Source organism: Pseudochaenichthys georgianus, chromosome 17, assembly GCF_902827115.2.
Source record: "Pseudochaenichthys georgianus chromosome 17, fPseGeo1.2, whole genome shotgun sequence".
Classification (NCBI taxonomy): domain Eukaryota; kingdom Metazoa; phylum Chordata; class Actinopteri; order Perciformes; family Channichthyidae; genus Pseudochaenichthys; species Pseudochaenichthys georgianus.
In genome coordinates this window covers 36,699,893-36,716,678 of record NC_047519.1, presented here as the reverse complement: position 1 = coordinate 36,716,678, position 16,786 = coordinate 36,699,893, and the positions used below count along the sequence as shown (strand labels likewise).

Sequence of the window (16,786 nt, the reverse complement as noted above, 5' to 3'; positions counted from 1 at the left end):
CAAATACCAATAACTGTATTGCATTGTTTTCTTATGCACAATTACTTCATACTGTCTAGTTCTCTTTTTCGTCCTGCATTTATTGTGCCCCCCTCAGAAGATAACTGGCCCCCACCAGTCAAATTGGTCTAGAACCGCCACTGGCTGTGACACTTCCTGGACCAGACTTTTACTTTGAAAATGTGATCCAGATGACAGACAGATTCAATAATTATTCTCAGGTCCTGAGTAGAGAAAGTCTGACTGGACGTTGTTACTGGGAGGTGGAGTGGAGAGGGGGGGGGGGGGAGTTTGTGTTGCAGTCGCATACAAGAATGTCAGCAGAGCAGGGGGTGAATGTGTATTTGGACTCAATGAAAAATCTTGGTCCTGAGATTGTTTCCAAAAGAGTTATTCATTTTGTTACAACAGAATCAACACTCCCGTCTCAGGTCCTCGGTCCTCCAGAGTAGGAGTGTACCTGGATCACAGAGCAGGTATTCTGTCCTTCTACAGCGTCTCTGAAACCATGACTCTCCTCCACAGAGTCCAGACCACATTCACTCAGCCGCTACATGCTGGAGTTTGGCTTCCTGGTTGTGGAACGGCAGCTTTTGTAAACTGAAATAGCCTGAAGTCATTTGAGGAACTCTTCTACTTCTTAAACTCATTGTGTCCATCATTGTTGCTGAGAGCTGAGTGTTCATGTCTTCACTGCACAGAGATCAGCTGTCAATCAAACATGATGGGATGTGCTTTAACGTCTTCTCACGAGTTGTTCTGTAGATGCTGGAGTTTCTTCAGGCGGCGCTCCTTCCTGTGTCTGTGTAGCCGTGGAGGCTGTCACTGCTCAGGAGGGTTGCTGTTAACCTCAACTCAAATTACTCTTCATGGTAATGTAAACTTTGCTCTAAATATTTGTTGAATATCGATATTGATGTATTTGTATGTTGTTGTTTCTCTTGTAAAGCAATAGTCTTCAGAGAGAAAGCACCAGAGCTTCTTTCATTTCAGATATTTTATTCTTACGGTTTTTTATTTTTGACTAAGTCTCAATGTGTTGAATGCATAAATGAAAGTTTGAAGAAGGAAATAAAACACAAAACAAAAGTTATAAAAAAGAAAAGCTGACAGGTTGAATTTGTAATAAATTGTTTCTATTTTCAAGATGTGAGATGAGTGCCACATTTACATGTCTGTAAAAAATAAAATGTTGTTTTTTCTTCTTGTTAATAAAAGAGCTAAGAGGACACAAGTGAAAATCTCAGTCTTTTCTTTTTTAATTATAAAATACCTCTAAATTATTTTTTCTGAAACAAGATATTTGATTTTCTTTATAAATGTTATAAATGTATTCAATAAATTCAGATTTTCTCATTTCTTTTCAGAAAAACATGTGAAAGCCTTTTAGCTGATGCAGCTCTTTTAGTAAACCCTGCTCATGTCTCATCAGGTTGGTGTAGATTTCTCTTCATTCACATGTGTGTTGGCACATTGCTGTTAATATGTGTCATAGTTTTTTAAGCTGCAGCACGTTACTCCTGATGTAAGCGTTTAACTCGTTGTAGCGCAATTGCTCATGCCGGCCATCGTAGTTTGTACATTTTAAACGTAATCATCGAGTTTAAAGTAATAAAAGGTAAAAAAAAAACTGATCACTTCCTGCCTGTGCAGCACAGACTGACGGCTGATTGGATCCCCTCACCCTCAGCCGGCATATCAGCAGCCAGGGCCTGTCATTAAATGAGGAAATCCAGGAAGCCTTCGCTCTCCTGCTGAGTGGTTTTCAGAGCCTATTTCGTAAAGGGTGGTCCACAATAGATGCATTAATAAGAGTGAGTAATGATGTGGAAAAAACACTGAAAATGAAAGAGATAAGGGCAATAGTGTATTTTGATATTGAAAAGGCGTATGACTCTATGTGGAGGGATGGATTACTGATCAAATTGAGTAGAATGGGTATTGGAGGGAGAATGTACAATTGGGTAGGACCTTTTTAACAGACAGGACATTTAGAGTAAAGGTTGGAGCAGATATTTCCAATTATTTTGAAATAGAAAATGGTATTCCCCAAGAGAGTGCAGTCAGTCCAATATTATTTAACATTATGATTAATGACATATTTACATGCTTAGACACATGCATCCAATCGGCTCTACACGCAGATGATGGGGCTATTTGGATAAGGGGAAGACATGCCCCATACGTAATGGCGAATATAGGTAGAGCGATTAAAAAAGTGGAGGGGTGGTCATATAACTGGGGATTCAAAATGTCAGAAAGCAAGCTACATGATATTTACAAATAAACGCAAGATTGATGGCCAACAGCTAACACTATGATCGTCCAATGACAAAGGTGAATGAGTTCAAATACCTAGGACTGTGGTTTGATAGCAAATATACATGAAAAATGCATATTAAACAAGTGGAAACAAAATGCAAAAAAGTATTACATTTATTGCGAGCTGTAGCTGGATGCAACTGGGGCGCAGACAAACAAGCATTAATAGACATTTACAGATCAATGATGAGGTCCACAATAGACTATGGTTGTATAGCAGCAGCAAAAACATTGCTTTTTGATAGACTACAATATAAAGCATTGCGGCTGTGTATTGTAGTGATAACGTAATCCCCTATTAATGCAGTTCTGATAGAAGCAGGAGAGACACCTCTGGAGATCAGAAGAGAGAAACTTGCTCTATCATTCTGGGTCAGGCTACAAGGAAGTGGAGAGGAAAATATCACAAACAGAATACTACAGGATTGCTGGGAATATACAAAGTTCCAGGGGCGTGGGTTTGGCTGGACAAGTAAGGAGAGAACGAGTGCATATGGAGTGGAGACCATAAAGTTTGCCAAAGCAAGCCCATTTAGCAGTGTTCCCCCATGGCTTTTCCCAGAAGCTAATATAGATGTGAGTATCATAGAAAGGAAAAAAGAGTGGCACATAAATGAAATGGGAATTAAAATGAGTATGTATCTGAACGAAAAGTATTACAATTACCTACACATTTACACAGATGGATCTAAGAAGCAAGAATGTGTGGGGATAGGCATGTATATCACAGAATTCAAAATATCAAACGCAAAACAAGTGTCAAATAACAGTTTATGCAGCAGAAATACTTGCAGCACTTATTGGGCCACATTGATTTGAAGAAGTCAGACCTGATAGGGTGGTGATATGCACAGACTCACTATCTGCTTTGGAAAGTATTCAGTCGACAATAACAGTTAGAAAAGATGTAATCATTTAACTTAACCACTGCTTACTGACTTCAGAGGAGGGGAATAGATGTGCAGTTATGTTGGGTGCCTGCACATGAGGGGGTTCAAGGGAATGAGCATGCTGAAAAGTAAGCAAAAGAGGCGTTACAAAAGGAAATAGCAATACCAGTTTCATTTAGAAAAGGAGAAGGAAAAGCAATAATTAAGAAGAAGGGTATGGAAATATGACAGAAAAGGTGGGAGGAAGATCAGAAAGGGAGGAGATACCACAAGTTACAAAAATCAGTCATAATAAAGATCTATTCAAAAAGGAACAGACGGAGGAGATCATTGTCACCCGACTCAGATTGGATCATACAGGATTTAACGGCACAATGTTTTTAAAGGGAAAAAGCGAAGTTGAAGAATGCAGGGGATGTGGACTGAAAGAAAATGTGGAACACATACTATTACCCTAACATGTACAAAACAGAGAGGGGAAAACTAAGAGACAGGGGCAGAGAGGCAGGAAGGGAGTGGAGCCTGATGGGGATACTGAGAACAGAAGGTGAGGGGGCGAGAGCTACCAGGAAGGCCATTCTTAAGTATTTGAGTGAAACAGGATTGATTGGAAGAATTTAAAACAACGTAAATACAGTGGTATAATTCCACAGGTGGTGATAGGATGATATGGTGATACACAGTCGTGTACAGTAGGTGGCGGTATGCACCTTAAAGTTGTTTGCAATCCGCCAAAAACCGAGAGAAGAAGAAGAAGAAGAAGCTGAACCTGGATCGAGGTGGCGTCTCGTTGCTATGGTTCTCTCTCTATGTGTTCCTGAGAAAGTGTGTGTAAGCTCCAGCACTACTGATCCATCATCCGTGTGTTTGGATACACCTCTGAATGGACTGTGTGCTCTTTTTTCTGGAGCGTTTACCTCGGACTACAGGAGCTAGCTTAGCATGCTAGCTGGAAGCACGTTAGCATTAGCAACACTAGTCAGATTGAGAGTTTGATGGAGAGAGAAACGGTGTGTTTAACGGAGTTTGCAGGAAAAGGTGATCTAGTAAACATGAGTAAAGTCCAAATGCTGCTGTCGTTGAAGAAGCAGCGACTCACTGCTGCTGCTGAAGATATATTTGCTCTGTTTGAAAAAACGATAGCAGAGTACGAAGAGGAGCTGTCTCTTTCCAAAGAGGAGATCAAGAGACTCCAGAAACTACTGGACGCTGCGTTACAGCCTCAGCTTCGGATGCACAGATCAGGTCTGTTCCCTTTATTAACACTTTACACTCTTCAGTAGCACTTTATTATCACATTAATAACACTTTAGACCAGGGGTCACCAACACTCACGCATTGAGCGTGAGAGTCACGTCACACTTGCCTTTCCTCATGCTAAGTTTTCGTCCAAAATAAATGTATATAAATATAAAAATAAAGTGAAGGAACAGCAAACCGAGCGGTCTACGAAATGAGACGGTCTTCTGGCTTAGTTCAGTAAAGTTGGAACGATATTGAGAGATTCGGATTTAACGGATCAATAAATCATGAACAAAACCTTATTCAGACACAAATGACGTCTCCTAAGTACCGTGGTAAGGTTGACAACGAACTACAATCACATTTTGATCAAAAAAAGCCAATACGCGCCGTCCTCCGAGCTGGACACATTACATTGGTCTCTATCTGCAGCCGGAGAAGAAACGAGTGCTCAGGGACCGTCTGCAAAGTGCAACTCCGAAAAAAGAATACAATCATATTCAAACACTATTATACAGCTTATTACCACTAAACTCACTACACACATCAATAGTCTCCTGGTGGTCAGACTACAGCAAGGAGTTTGGAAGAATATACTTTTGAATAATTTTGGGGAATATTTATAATATCTAAAATAACTATGGCATCATCTTAAATAACTTTACTATTATACAGTATATTTCTACCAAACTCACTATTTGCATTGTTGTTGTTAGCATCTGGTTAGCTCGCTGCGCTAACGGATATTAGAAGCTGTTTCTCAAACAATGAGAGGGAGAGCTCTCTCCTGTCAGACTGAGAGAGATAACTACAGCTCAGTGAGGTAAGGGACTCTGTGTTTAGATAGTTAACTTTAGTCTAGTTATCTCAGTGGGTCTCAAACGTTTTGGTCATCATTTATGAGAATAAATGAAAAACAGTTATGAAATACTATATGACAGTAAAACAAGAATACAGTTTAAAAGGTGAGTGATTTGTAAAATATCCATAAAGAAAAAGAAAATCTGTTTACAGTTCTGTTTCATATGGGTGTTGAGAGATGTATCCTTAAATTCATTTTGCTCTCAAAATGCACCAGGTTGATGCATTTAACTTCAATATTTAAAAAAAAAAATCTTCCCGGGGGAGCACGCCCCCGGACCCCCTGGAGGTGAGGACCCCCCCCCCACTTATAAAATAGCACTTTACCTCTGCTTACACCTATATGGCATTTTATATGCTGTGAGCTGATTATCGAGCCTTCATTGTAAGAGTCGCGGGTACAATGTGTATGTGCGTATTCCACTGTGGCGCCCAGTACATTAATGGGAAACCCTAGTTTGTACATGTTCAATACATTTTTAACACTGTACACATGAACGTTTTTTTTTGGGTTCACCAAAAAATAAATCTCACTCCAAGCTGAACTCAAATGTTGGCAGTCCTGCTTTAGACCCTTTATCAGCACTTGCTGCACGTATTAGATCCTGAAGTACAAGACCACACTGGGAAAATACTCCATTAGTTAAAGTACTGCATGCATTCATATCTTATTTAAGTAAAAGTATGTAAGTATTATTAGTAGGGCCGGGACTTTAACGCGTTAATTAAGATTAATTAATTACACAAAAATTAACGCGTTAAAAAAATTAACGCATTTTAATCGCACTTTAATCGCACTTATTTTTGCACAGCGGAACGTTTCTCACTGGATGAGTTTCAGGCGTACCGATTATACTGGAGCACCAACTAACGTTCATGACTTCAGCATGGGACTTCAAACAACAAACCACGGTGAACAATAGTCAACCATGAACGAACAAGCTGATGAGACCGCTGTGGTCGGCCCCGTGGATGGGACCTTTTGTTTTAAAAAAACGGACAGATGGAAGCGTCGACAAGAGCACGGTTGTGTGCAAATTATGCAAAAAAGAATTTGCATATCACCGCAGCTCATCAAGCCTAAAGTATCACCTAAATGCAAAGCATGTAGCAGCTAGCGTGGACGTTAGCCCGACTCCGAGTGCAAGGAACCACACCCTGACCCAACCCACACTCAACCAGATGACTGGTTTCAGGGCCAGGATAAGTCAGTCCACGTCTGAGAAAATAACCAACTCCCTGGCTCACTGGATTGCACTCGACATTAAGGACTGCCCGATGGCCCGGGGCCATCTAGTATTTAGCTCGGGCAATGAAGCCTCACCTGCTGGTTGCCCGATCGGGCAATATATTATGCCAGTATCATGCCGCTCGTGGATCCAGTAATGAGTGACCCGACAGTAAAACTAAACATATCTATAACTAGTTTAGGTAGTTTGAGAGGTAATTAAAATAGCTACGTGTGATATTCTAACCTGAAGTGTGTGTTTTGTTCCGCTCACCGCTGCATGTGATGCAGAGCTGCGTGTCGAGTCTCGACTCGTCAGCAGCAGCTGATCTCTCTCCATATCGATCAGATCCAGCTAGTTCTAGCTAATGATATGACTACCTGCTTATTAAAAGACAACTACACAATAAGTGTCACTATGCAACTGGATGAGGCCACAAAGTATAGCGCAGCATTATGCATTTGTTTACATGCCCACCGGAACCCCGAGGCATTACCAACAGATCAACGCACAATCAACCCATACAGGACATCTCTTTCTCCACATTAAGTGTTAGACATTAGAGTTGACTATTCTTGTCTGTCACATACTCTTCTTGTCTGTCACATAAGTGGCGCAACTGAAGCGGTATTGCTCTAAAGGGAAATTATTTTGACCGAAGATATTTAGATTTGCCGGCTAACGGGAACTCTGACGTGTGCTTCGCGGATGCGCTCGGCTCCTCTCGACTGCTGCTCGGGTCTGCTCGGTCAGCTTCCGGATGAGGAGGCATTCGTTCGACCAACTTACAGTAGTTAACATTACAAACATTTTTAACAGGGGCCATAATAGTGTAAATAATGTTTGTTTTGGCAGTTATAACTGAATGTAATGTTTTCTACTTTTTTCCATCTGGGAAGGCATTTGCCTTCATCAGATGGAAAGTGTTTCGACCAACAACTTAAGTATTTCTTAAAGCTATGCAGGGCATGCAAGCGAGCAAACACAAACAAGAACAAACAAACAAGTGAAATGAAGAATAAAATTGAAATTGTACAATATAATATTGTGGTGGTTCATCTTATAATTCAGTCTAGAGAATGCACCAGACAGCATCTAAGACCTGCAAAAATCAAAATGTTCTAGGGGGACGGAGACCCCCCAAACCCTTCGTGCCATTTCGTCCGCATGCATTTTTCAGGGCAATCTCTATTGGGCTCACGGCCATCTGTAAATTAGCTTAGATGGCCCACAGGAACCAAAATCCTTAATGTCATGCACTTGGACTGTAGACCACTTGGAGTAAAATCCATGTGAAAATTGCTTCTCACTGTTCTCAGGTCAAATATGTATATTTGATTAAAAATGCGATTAATTTCGATTAATTAATTACAAAGCCTCTAATTAATTAGATTAATTTTTTTAATCGAGTCCCGGCTCTAATTATTAGACACATGTACTTTATTATAATAATTAAAATGTATTACGGTAGAGCAAACCTACCAAAATAAATATATTTATAAAAATAAATACATTGAATAATATGCCATTTAATTTACTGATTTAAATATTACCCATGCATGTAGGCACTAGTAACTAGTTGGTTAAATGTGACATACATTGATACTTTAGTTTTAATGTGCTTCTTTATTCACCTTTTCTTTTTAAATGTGTAAAAGCAAATAAAAACAAACACTTTGGATTAATTCCAATTGCAGGAGAATAATTCATAAAGAAATCAATGAATAAATATCCATCCATCCATCCATCTTCTCCCGCTTATCCGTGGTCGGGTCGCGGGGGTAGCAGTTCCAGCAGAGAGCCCCAAACTTTCTTTTCCCTGGCGACATCAACCAGCTCTGACTGGGGGATCCCAAGGCGCTCCCAGGCCAGCGAAGAGATATAATCCCTCCACCTGGTCCTAGGTCTACCCCTTGGTCTCTTCCCAGCTGGACGTGCCTGGAACACCTCCCTAGGGAGGCGCCCAGGTGGCATCCTAACTAGGTGCCCGAACCACCTCAACTGGCTTCTTTCGACGCGAAGGAGGAGCGGCTCAACTCCGAGTCCCTCCCTGATGACCGAACTTCTCACCTTATCTCTAAGGGAGACACCAGCCACCCGGCGGAGGAAACCCATCTCGGCCGCTTGTATCCGCGATCTCGTTCTTTCGGTCATGACCCATCCTTCATGACCATAGGTGAGGGTAGGAACGAAAATGGCCCGGTAGACAGAGAGCTTTGCCTTCCGGCTCAGCTCCCTTTTCGTCACAACGGTGCGGTAAAGCGACTGCAATACCGCTCCTGCTGCTCCGATTCTCCGGCCCATCTCATGCTCCATTGATCCCTCACTCGAGAACAAGACCCCGAGATACTTGAACTCCTTCACTTGGGGTAAGGACTCATTCCCTACTTGGAGTGGACAGTCCATCGGTTTCCTGCTGAGAACCATGGCCTCAGATTTGGAGGTGCTGATCCTCATCCCAGCCGCTTCACACTCGGTTGCGAACCGATCCAGTGAGTGCTGAAGGTCGCAGACCGATGAAGCCATCAGAACCACATCATCTGCAAAAAGCAGTGGTGCAATCCTTAGTCCACCGAACTGCAGACCCCCCCCCCCACGACTACGCCTCGAAATCCGATCCATGTATATTACAAACAGGATTGGTGACAAAGCGCAGCCCTGGCGGAGGCCAACCCTCACCGGAAATGGGTCCGACTTACTGCCGAGGACCCTGACACAGCTCTCGCTTTGGGAGTACAGAGATTGGATGGCCCTGAGTAGAGACCCCCTCACCCCATACTCCCGCAGCACCTCCCACAGTAACTCCCTGGGAACCCGGTCATACGCCTTCTCCAAGTCTACAAAACACATGTAGACCGGATAAGCGTACTCCCAGGCCCCCTCCAGGATCCTTGCGAGAGTAAAAAGCTGATCCGTCGTTCCACGACCAGGACGGAATCCGCATTGTTCCTCCTCAATCTGAGGTTCGACAATCGGCCTGACCCTCCTTTCGAGTACCTTGGAGTAAACTTTCCCGGGGAGGCTGAGTAGTGTGATGCCTCTGTAATTGGCACACACCCTCTGATCCCCCTTTTTGAAAAGGGGGACCACCACCCCGGTCTGCCACTCCTTCGGTACCGTTTCCGACTTCCACGCAACGTTGATGAGACGTGTCAACCATGACAGTCCCTCAACACCCAGAGCCTTCAGCATTTCCGGGCGGATCTCATCCACCCCCGGGGCTTTGCCACTGTGGAGTTGTTTGACGACCTCAGTGACCTCCCCCCGGGAGATTGGCGTTGATCCCCCGTCATACTCCAGCTCTGCCTCTAACATAGAGGGCGGAGTTGTCGGGTTCAGGAGTTCCTCAAAGTGTTCCTTCCAACGCCCCAACACTCCATCAGTTGAGGTCAACAACGTCCCATCCTTACTGTACACAGCTTGGATGGTTCCCTGCTTCCCCCTCCTGAGGTGTCGGACAGTTTTCCAGAACAACTTTGGTGCCGCCCGAAAGTCCTTCTCCATGTCTTCTCCGAACTTCTCCCACACCCGCTGCTTTGCCTCGGCCACGGATGAGGCTGCTGCCCTTCGGGCCTGTCGGTACCTTGCAACTGCTTCGGGAGTCCCCCGGGATAACAAATCCCTGAAGGCCTCCTTCTTCAGTCGGACGGCTTCCCTGACCACCGGTGTCCACCAGGAGGTTCGAGGGTTACCGCCCCTTGAGGCACCTAAGACCTTGAGACCACAGCTCCCCACCGCGGCTTCGGCAATAGAGGCTTTGAACACCGACCACTCTGGTTCAATGTCCCCAACCTCCACAGGAATGCCCGAAAAGCTCCGCCGGAGGTGTGAGTTGAAGGCCTCCTGAACTTGGGCCTCCTCCAGACGTTCCCAGTTCACCCGAACTAAGTAAGCCCATGAATAAATATGTTAAATAATAAATTAAACACATCTAAAATGTTACTTAATAAAGAATAGGGGAACTAGTACAAAGGTCGTTAAGTAATTAAAACATTAATATAAATTAATTGCCAACATGTATTTATAATATATTCTGTATATATTTTGAGAGAGATATGCACCAGTATTAGACGCAGTCAAACGTTTGGACACATCTTCTCATTCAAAGATTTTTATTTATTTAAATTAGTTCTACTTTGTAGATTTATACTGAAGACATCAAAACGATAAAAGAACACATTAATTGGAATTATCTAGTAAACAAAGTGTTAAAAAATCCAGAATATGATTTATATTTTGCTGGCTACTGCAGAAGGCTGTGGTAGCCATGCTGGTTAAGGGTGCCTTGAATTCTGAATAAATCACCAACAGTGACACCAGCAAAGCCCCCCCCCCCCACCACCACCATCTCACCTCCTCCTCCATGCTTCAGGGTGAGAACCACTCATGCAGAAACCATCCGCTCACCTTCTCTGCGTCTCACAAAGACACGGAGGTTGGAACCAAAAATCTCTAATTTGGACCGATCAGACCAAAGTACAGATTTCCACTGGTCTATTGTCCAATCCTTGTGTTTCTTGGCCCAAACAATTCTCTTCTTCTTGTTGTTCATCCTCAGTAGTGGATCTTTGCAGCAATTGGACCATGAAGGCCTAATTCACACTGTGTCCTCTGAACAGTGCATGTTAAAGGTCCCATGTCATGCTTTTCCTGTTATTACCCGTCCCCTTGTGTGTTATGTAGCTTTTACTGCAAACGGTCTGCTGAGTCACAAACCCTCAAAGTACACCCTGTAGCGAGTAAAACTCTAACACAGAAAAGACGTGTCTATTGTTACGACCCGCCCTCTACTCCGTGGTAGTGGCTCATGGGGGGACCCGCAACATAAAATAATGTACACAAAAACCAGTACTTGATAACGACACCCGTTTACACACTCAAGCAATCCGGCAAACAAAAAGAGGTCTGGAGGACTGGCCAAAAGAAACTAACAGAAGGAGGGAACCCGAGCCGGCCACACCACGGGCCATAGGACCCATAGTTTCCCTCCCCTAACCAGAAATCAAATAATTACCCTATGGGAAACAAAATAAAGCTGCGAAAACTGGACTACCAGGTCCCCCAGGCTAAACATAAAAACATCAGCAGATAAATGGTCTATAGCTCAAAAGTAGCAGAGAGATAATTAAAGGCGAGTGTCTCCCGGCGTTAGGATAGGCGAGACCTCCTTCTCCTCCAGTTTCTCCTTATAATACGGCTGAGTGGAATTAGGAACACCTGGGCAGAGACGGAGCCAGGGACAGACCAGGTGCACTTGACAGAAAAGAAAACAAGGAGGGGAGCACGTAACATCTATGCTGCCCCAGAATGCCTCGTTGGAGATTTTTCTTTTTCCATTTTTTCCTTCCTGGGCGTACTGACGTAACGAAGTCCAAATGGACCAATCCGCGGAGCTCCGCACACACATACTCACTCACTCAACCTTATCTTTTGTCAGCCGCGGTGCTGCGCGGTGCTGCGCGGTGCTGCGCGCACAAACACACTCAGAGCCCAGGCTGTGAGTGTGTGTGGTCAGGCTGAGCTCCGCGGTGTCTCGCTTTCTCGCAGACCCCACACAGAAACCAGGAAACAACACCAGTAATCCAGCTCACACTGTCTGCACCTCGAGCCTCAAAGGGCGGAGCAGCGAGCCCCGCAACATCCCGCCAACACGGCATCCAGACCCCACGCAGCATTCTCATCTGTTTGTCATTACTGGTGTCATTCTTTTGGTTGCTAACAAACGCCATTGTAAAACATAAACACTGATATTCCGCTGTAACGGTGGTGGACTCATCAAAACAGAGTGGGCGAGCTGACCAATCAGAGCACAGTGGGCTCATAGTGAGGGGGGGGCAGGAGCTCCAACAAGGCATGTAGGACAGAGAGTGAATACACATACTATACAGAGATACTGTATGAGAAAACCAATGTGATTTTGGAACATTGAACAATGTAAATCTATTCTAGTAGACCTCAACAATGGAATTATGATCAGTAGAAATGGCCATGTCATGGGACCTTTTAAGATTGTCTGCTCCTTGAGCTCTGTGATCATTTATGTGGGCTCTAATCTGAGGTGCTTTAATTTGCGGTTTCTGAGGCTGGTAACTCTGATGTATTTATCCTCTGCAGCAGAGGTAACTCTTGCTCTTCCTTTCCCGGGGGCGTCCTCATGAGAGCTTGTCTCATCATTGCAATCAATGGTTTTTGCAACTGCACTTGAGGATACATTCAAAGTTCTTGATATTTTCCGGATCGACTGGCCTTCATTTCTTAAAGTGATGATGGACGGTTGTTTCTCTTTACTGGGTTGAGTCGATCTTGCTATAATATGGATTACAATAGCAGTCAAATAGGGCTTTCCACTGTGCACTAACTCTACCTCTGCACAACACAACTGATGGTCTCAAACACATTAAGAAGGCAAGTAATTCCACACATTGACTTTTGACAAGGCACACGTGTTATTTGAAAACCATTCCAGGTGAAGCTCTCATGAAGCTGACTGAGAGAAGCCAAGAGTGTGCAAAGCTGTCATCAAGGCAAAAGGGGGCTACTTTGAAGAATCTAAAATAAAAATCATATTTTTTTATTTTTTTTTATTACACTTTTTTGTTAACTACATAATTCCATATGTGTTCTTTCATATTTTGATGTCTTCAGTATTAATCTACAAAGTAGAAACAAATTAAAATAAACAAAAAACATTGAATGAGAAAGTGTCCAAACTTTTGACTGGTACTGTATATAAAACACACATTTTAATATTTAGCAGGTTCCCTCATCTATAATCATTTATACAAGCGCAACTTTGAACATGTACAGCAGTAAAATGCAACATACGAAATAATCAAGAAACATAAACATGAATTGAACACTGACAGGGAACATTTTACTGCACCATCATTACTTTTACATAATAAGGTGCCGTAAAATGTTCTGTTAATACTTGCATACTTTTACTTGAATAAGTTTTGAATGCAGGATTTTAATTTGTAACAGAGAATTTTGTTTCTATACTGTAGGCGTAGTGTATCTGTGAACGATCCCAAATATAATTCATTGTTTACATTGCAGCTAGTGCTACGCCAGAAGAAGAAAAAACCTTTTTCATTTTGAACTGGAAGTGGAAAGGGGCTGGGCTACATAAGGTGAATTGAGCCAACAAAAATACACAATAGGTGGGACTAAGAAAAATAATGTGAAAATATAAAAACAAAGGCATTAATTAGGGCTGCAAAATGTCTCCCATTGTAATGGTGATTAGATGTTTAAATGCTAACACTTAACAGTTTGTTCTGACTGTGTGTTTCCTGTTTCCTGCAGATGTCCAGCTGCTGGTGGTGGTTAAAGAAGAGATTTTCCCTGACCAGCAGGAATGGAGCACCAGTCTGGACCAGCAGGACCCCGAGCCCCCCCCACCCATTAAGCAGGAACAGGAGGAACTCAGGATCAGTCAGGAGGGAGAGCGGCTTCAGGAGCTGGAGGAGGCTGATACCACCAAGTCCACTTTCACTCCTGACCCTGTGAAGAGTGAAGATGATAAAGAGAAACCTCAGTCCTCACAGCCTCATCAAAGACAAACTGAACACATGGAAACAGAAGCTGATGGAGATGAATGTCGAGGACCAGAACCAGCCAGGAACTCAGATCCAGAGAGCAGTTTACAACCAAAGACTGAGGACGACACTGGAGACTCTTCTGAACCTGACACTGGAGACTCTTCTGAACCTGACACTGAAGACAGTGCTGATTGGAAAGAAACCAGAGAACCTGCATCAGTTTCAAACTCACTGAAAAATAGACATGAATCTGTCAGTGATCCACGATGTAGTGCTGAAAATAAACCATTCAGCTGCTCAGTCTGTAAAAAAGCTTTTTCACAGAATGGACATTTAAAGGCACACATGAGAATCCACACAGGAGAGAAACCACACATCTGCTCAGTCTGTAAGAAAGCTTTTTCATATAGTGGAAGTTTAAAGGTACACATGAGAATCCACACAGGAGAGAAACCCTTTAGTTGCTCAGTTTGTACCAAATATTTTGTGCATAGTGGAAGTTTAAAGGAACACATGATAGTCCACACAGGAGAGAAACCATTCAGCTGCTCAGTCTGTAAGAAATATTTTGCAATGAAAAAAGATGTAAAACGACACATGAGAGTCCACACAGGAGAGAAACTTTTCAGCTGCTCAGTCTGTAAGAAATATTTTGCAATGAAAAGAGGTGTAAAACGACACATGAGAGTCCACACAGGAGAGAAACCACACAGCTGCTCAGTCTGTAAAAAAACGTTTTCACGGAGTGATGCTTTAAAGACACATATGAGAGTCCACACAGGTGAGGGGAAATAAAGCTGCAAAGTTTGTGAAAAAAGATTTAAATGGCATAATCGTTTCAAAAGACGATTAGAAGATAAGTGTGTTGGTCGTCAGCTGCTTCTGTAACTGTAAAGGAATACATTTCTCTATTTTGTATCCTGATGACCTAATGCCGTTACATGTAATACGTTACTCCCTAAGCCTGATTTCACCCACCTGAAACTGTAATAGATATGACTTTTCCCCATATTAGGGGCATAACACAACCGATTCGCGAATAATCACAAATATTAATTTCTTTGACCCGACTATTTTTTGTTTAATAATCGTTACATCTCCTCAGAACCAAGTTCCTGTGTCCTGCCTTTCACCTGCTGATCACCCACTGCTCATTTAAAGGTGGGGTAGGTAATTTTGGAGAAACCAGCTCGAGCTAGAATTTGAAAATACACAACCAGAACAAATCTGGCACTTCCTTACAGAGCCCCTCCTCCAACACACATGAACGCGCACATGACCAATGAGGTCAGTGCACAGATGGAAGGCTGACAGGCAGGTAGGCCATCCAGTTATTTTACCCGGGCCGGCTAAAATGATTGGTCGTGCTTTTTACAGTACTACGGCTTCCACAGATGACGTTTTTTTTATGGATTTTTTGTCAAATCACTTAAGATATTCTTTGCTATCGGGATGTTAAGAGCATTCCATGGAATATAACAATAAGTGTATCTCGAGCCGGTTTCTCAAACGTACCTACAATGCATATGCAAATGTTTTGTAAAGTGATGCTAGTCCAAAAACGTGCTGTTGGGTTGTGTGCTCTCTGCAGGACGGTGTCTGTACTCAAAGATTGTTTATGAAATGAGAGCTTCACTCTGTTTTTGTTGTCTAAACAACGCCAACAGAGCGATATGCCTTCTTTCCAGTTGATGGCATATACATGTTACATCATCCAGTTCAACTGTCATCCACATATTAATGATTCAAAACAGCAATGTGTAATATATGTCTAGTAATTGACTATTTCAACAGAATGTGAAGAGTCTTGAGGCCATGTCCAATATGTTTATGTTTTGTTTGATTAAATCTACTGAAATGAGCATTCAATTACTAACATATTCTTAATGACTGTCATTACATCATGGGTTTGTATTGCAATATTAGAATGCATAAAACCCAACTTTATTTCTTCCAAGTTGAGGGTGTTCATTGTTTAGAAGTCTGCTGTGTTTCATCCAAGCTTCCACTTCGTGCTCCGATAATGCTGAAAGTATCTGTTGTATGCTTTACCTGCTCCAGTAACAAAAGTGTAATTCACTGGACAGAGACAAGAGATAGTGGATGGATCCCGAAAAGAACCAGAAGATAGTTGTAGATAGAGAAGATATCGTTAAAGTTGTAGTAGAGCCTTCAGGTTCTGAAAAGGATCAGGGATGGAGCTAGAAAAAAACTCCAAGAAACTGAATAGAGCTAGAAGGTAGCCAGTACAAAGCCAAGAAAGACCCAGTAGAAAGACAGGAAGGAGCCAAAAGAGTTTGTATTTTTTAATATGCAAGCTCTTCTCTTAAGATATTAAAACGTTCTATCTCAACATGATTCCTTTTATTCCAATTATTGAGATTGTTTCACAGCTTTATCTTAAATATTTAGACTTTTTTCTTTACATATAGATTACATAGGATGAACAGCATGATCCACACTGCTGGATTCTGCTCAAAATGCATGCAAACATCTCACTTTATCCATACTGCTGCAGTTGTATTGTTCTGGATTCATAGTGAAGTGTATTAGATGTTCTGAACTCTTATTGTTATGTATTTAATATAAAGTAAAATACCCATAAAGTCAGAAAAGAAAAGAGACTCACTTAAGGAAAAAGGTTCTGAACCAGTGAGAGTTCTTCATCTGCACATAAACATGGTCAAATATTTAAAGT

At 42.4% G+C, this 16,786-nt stretch overlaps 1 protein-coding gene across 1 annotated transcript; it reads left to right on the top strand.

Moving 5' to 3' along the window:
* The first annotated feature begins 3,969 nt into the window (after positions 1 to 3,969).
* LOC139435679 (zinc finger and SCAN domain-containing protein 31-like) lies at positions 3,970 to 16,370 on the top strand. Its single transcript, XM_071206440.1, has 2 exons — positions 3,970 to 4,457; positions 13,853 to 16,370. Exons 1-2 carry the CDS (start codon positions 4,208 to 4,210, stop codon positions 14,881 to 14,883), a joined length of 1,281 nt encoding a protein of 426 aa, XP_071062541.1. The 5' UTR covers positions 3,970 to 4,207; the 3' UTR covers positions 14,884 to 16,370.
* Positions 16,371 to 16,786: the final 416 nt, after the last annotated feature.

Coding starts and splice junctions, on each gene's coding strand:
- LOC139435679 (XM_071206440.1), top strand. CDS start 4,208: ATGGAGAGAGAAACGGTGTGTTTAACGGAGTTTGCAGGAAAAGGTGAT. Junction 4,458..13,852: donor GCTTCGGATGCACAGATCAG/GTCTGTTCCCTT, acceptor TGTTTCCTGCAG/ATGTCCAGCTGCTGGTGGTG.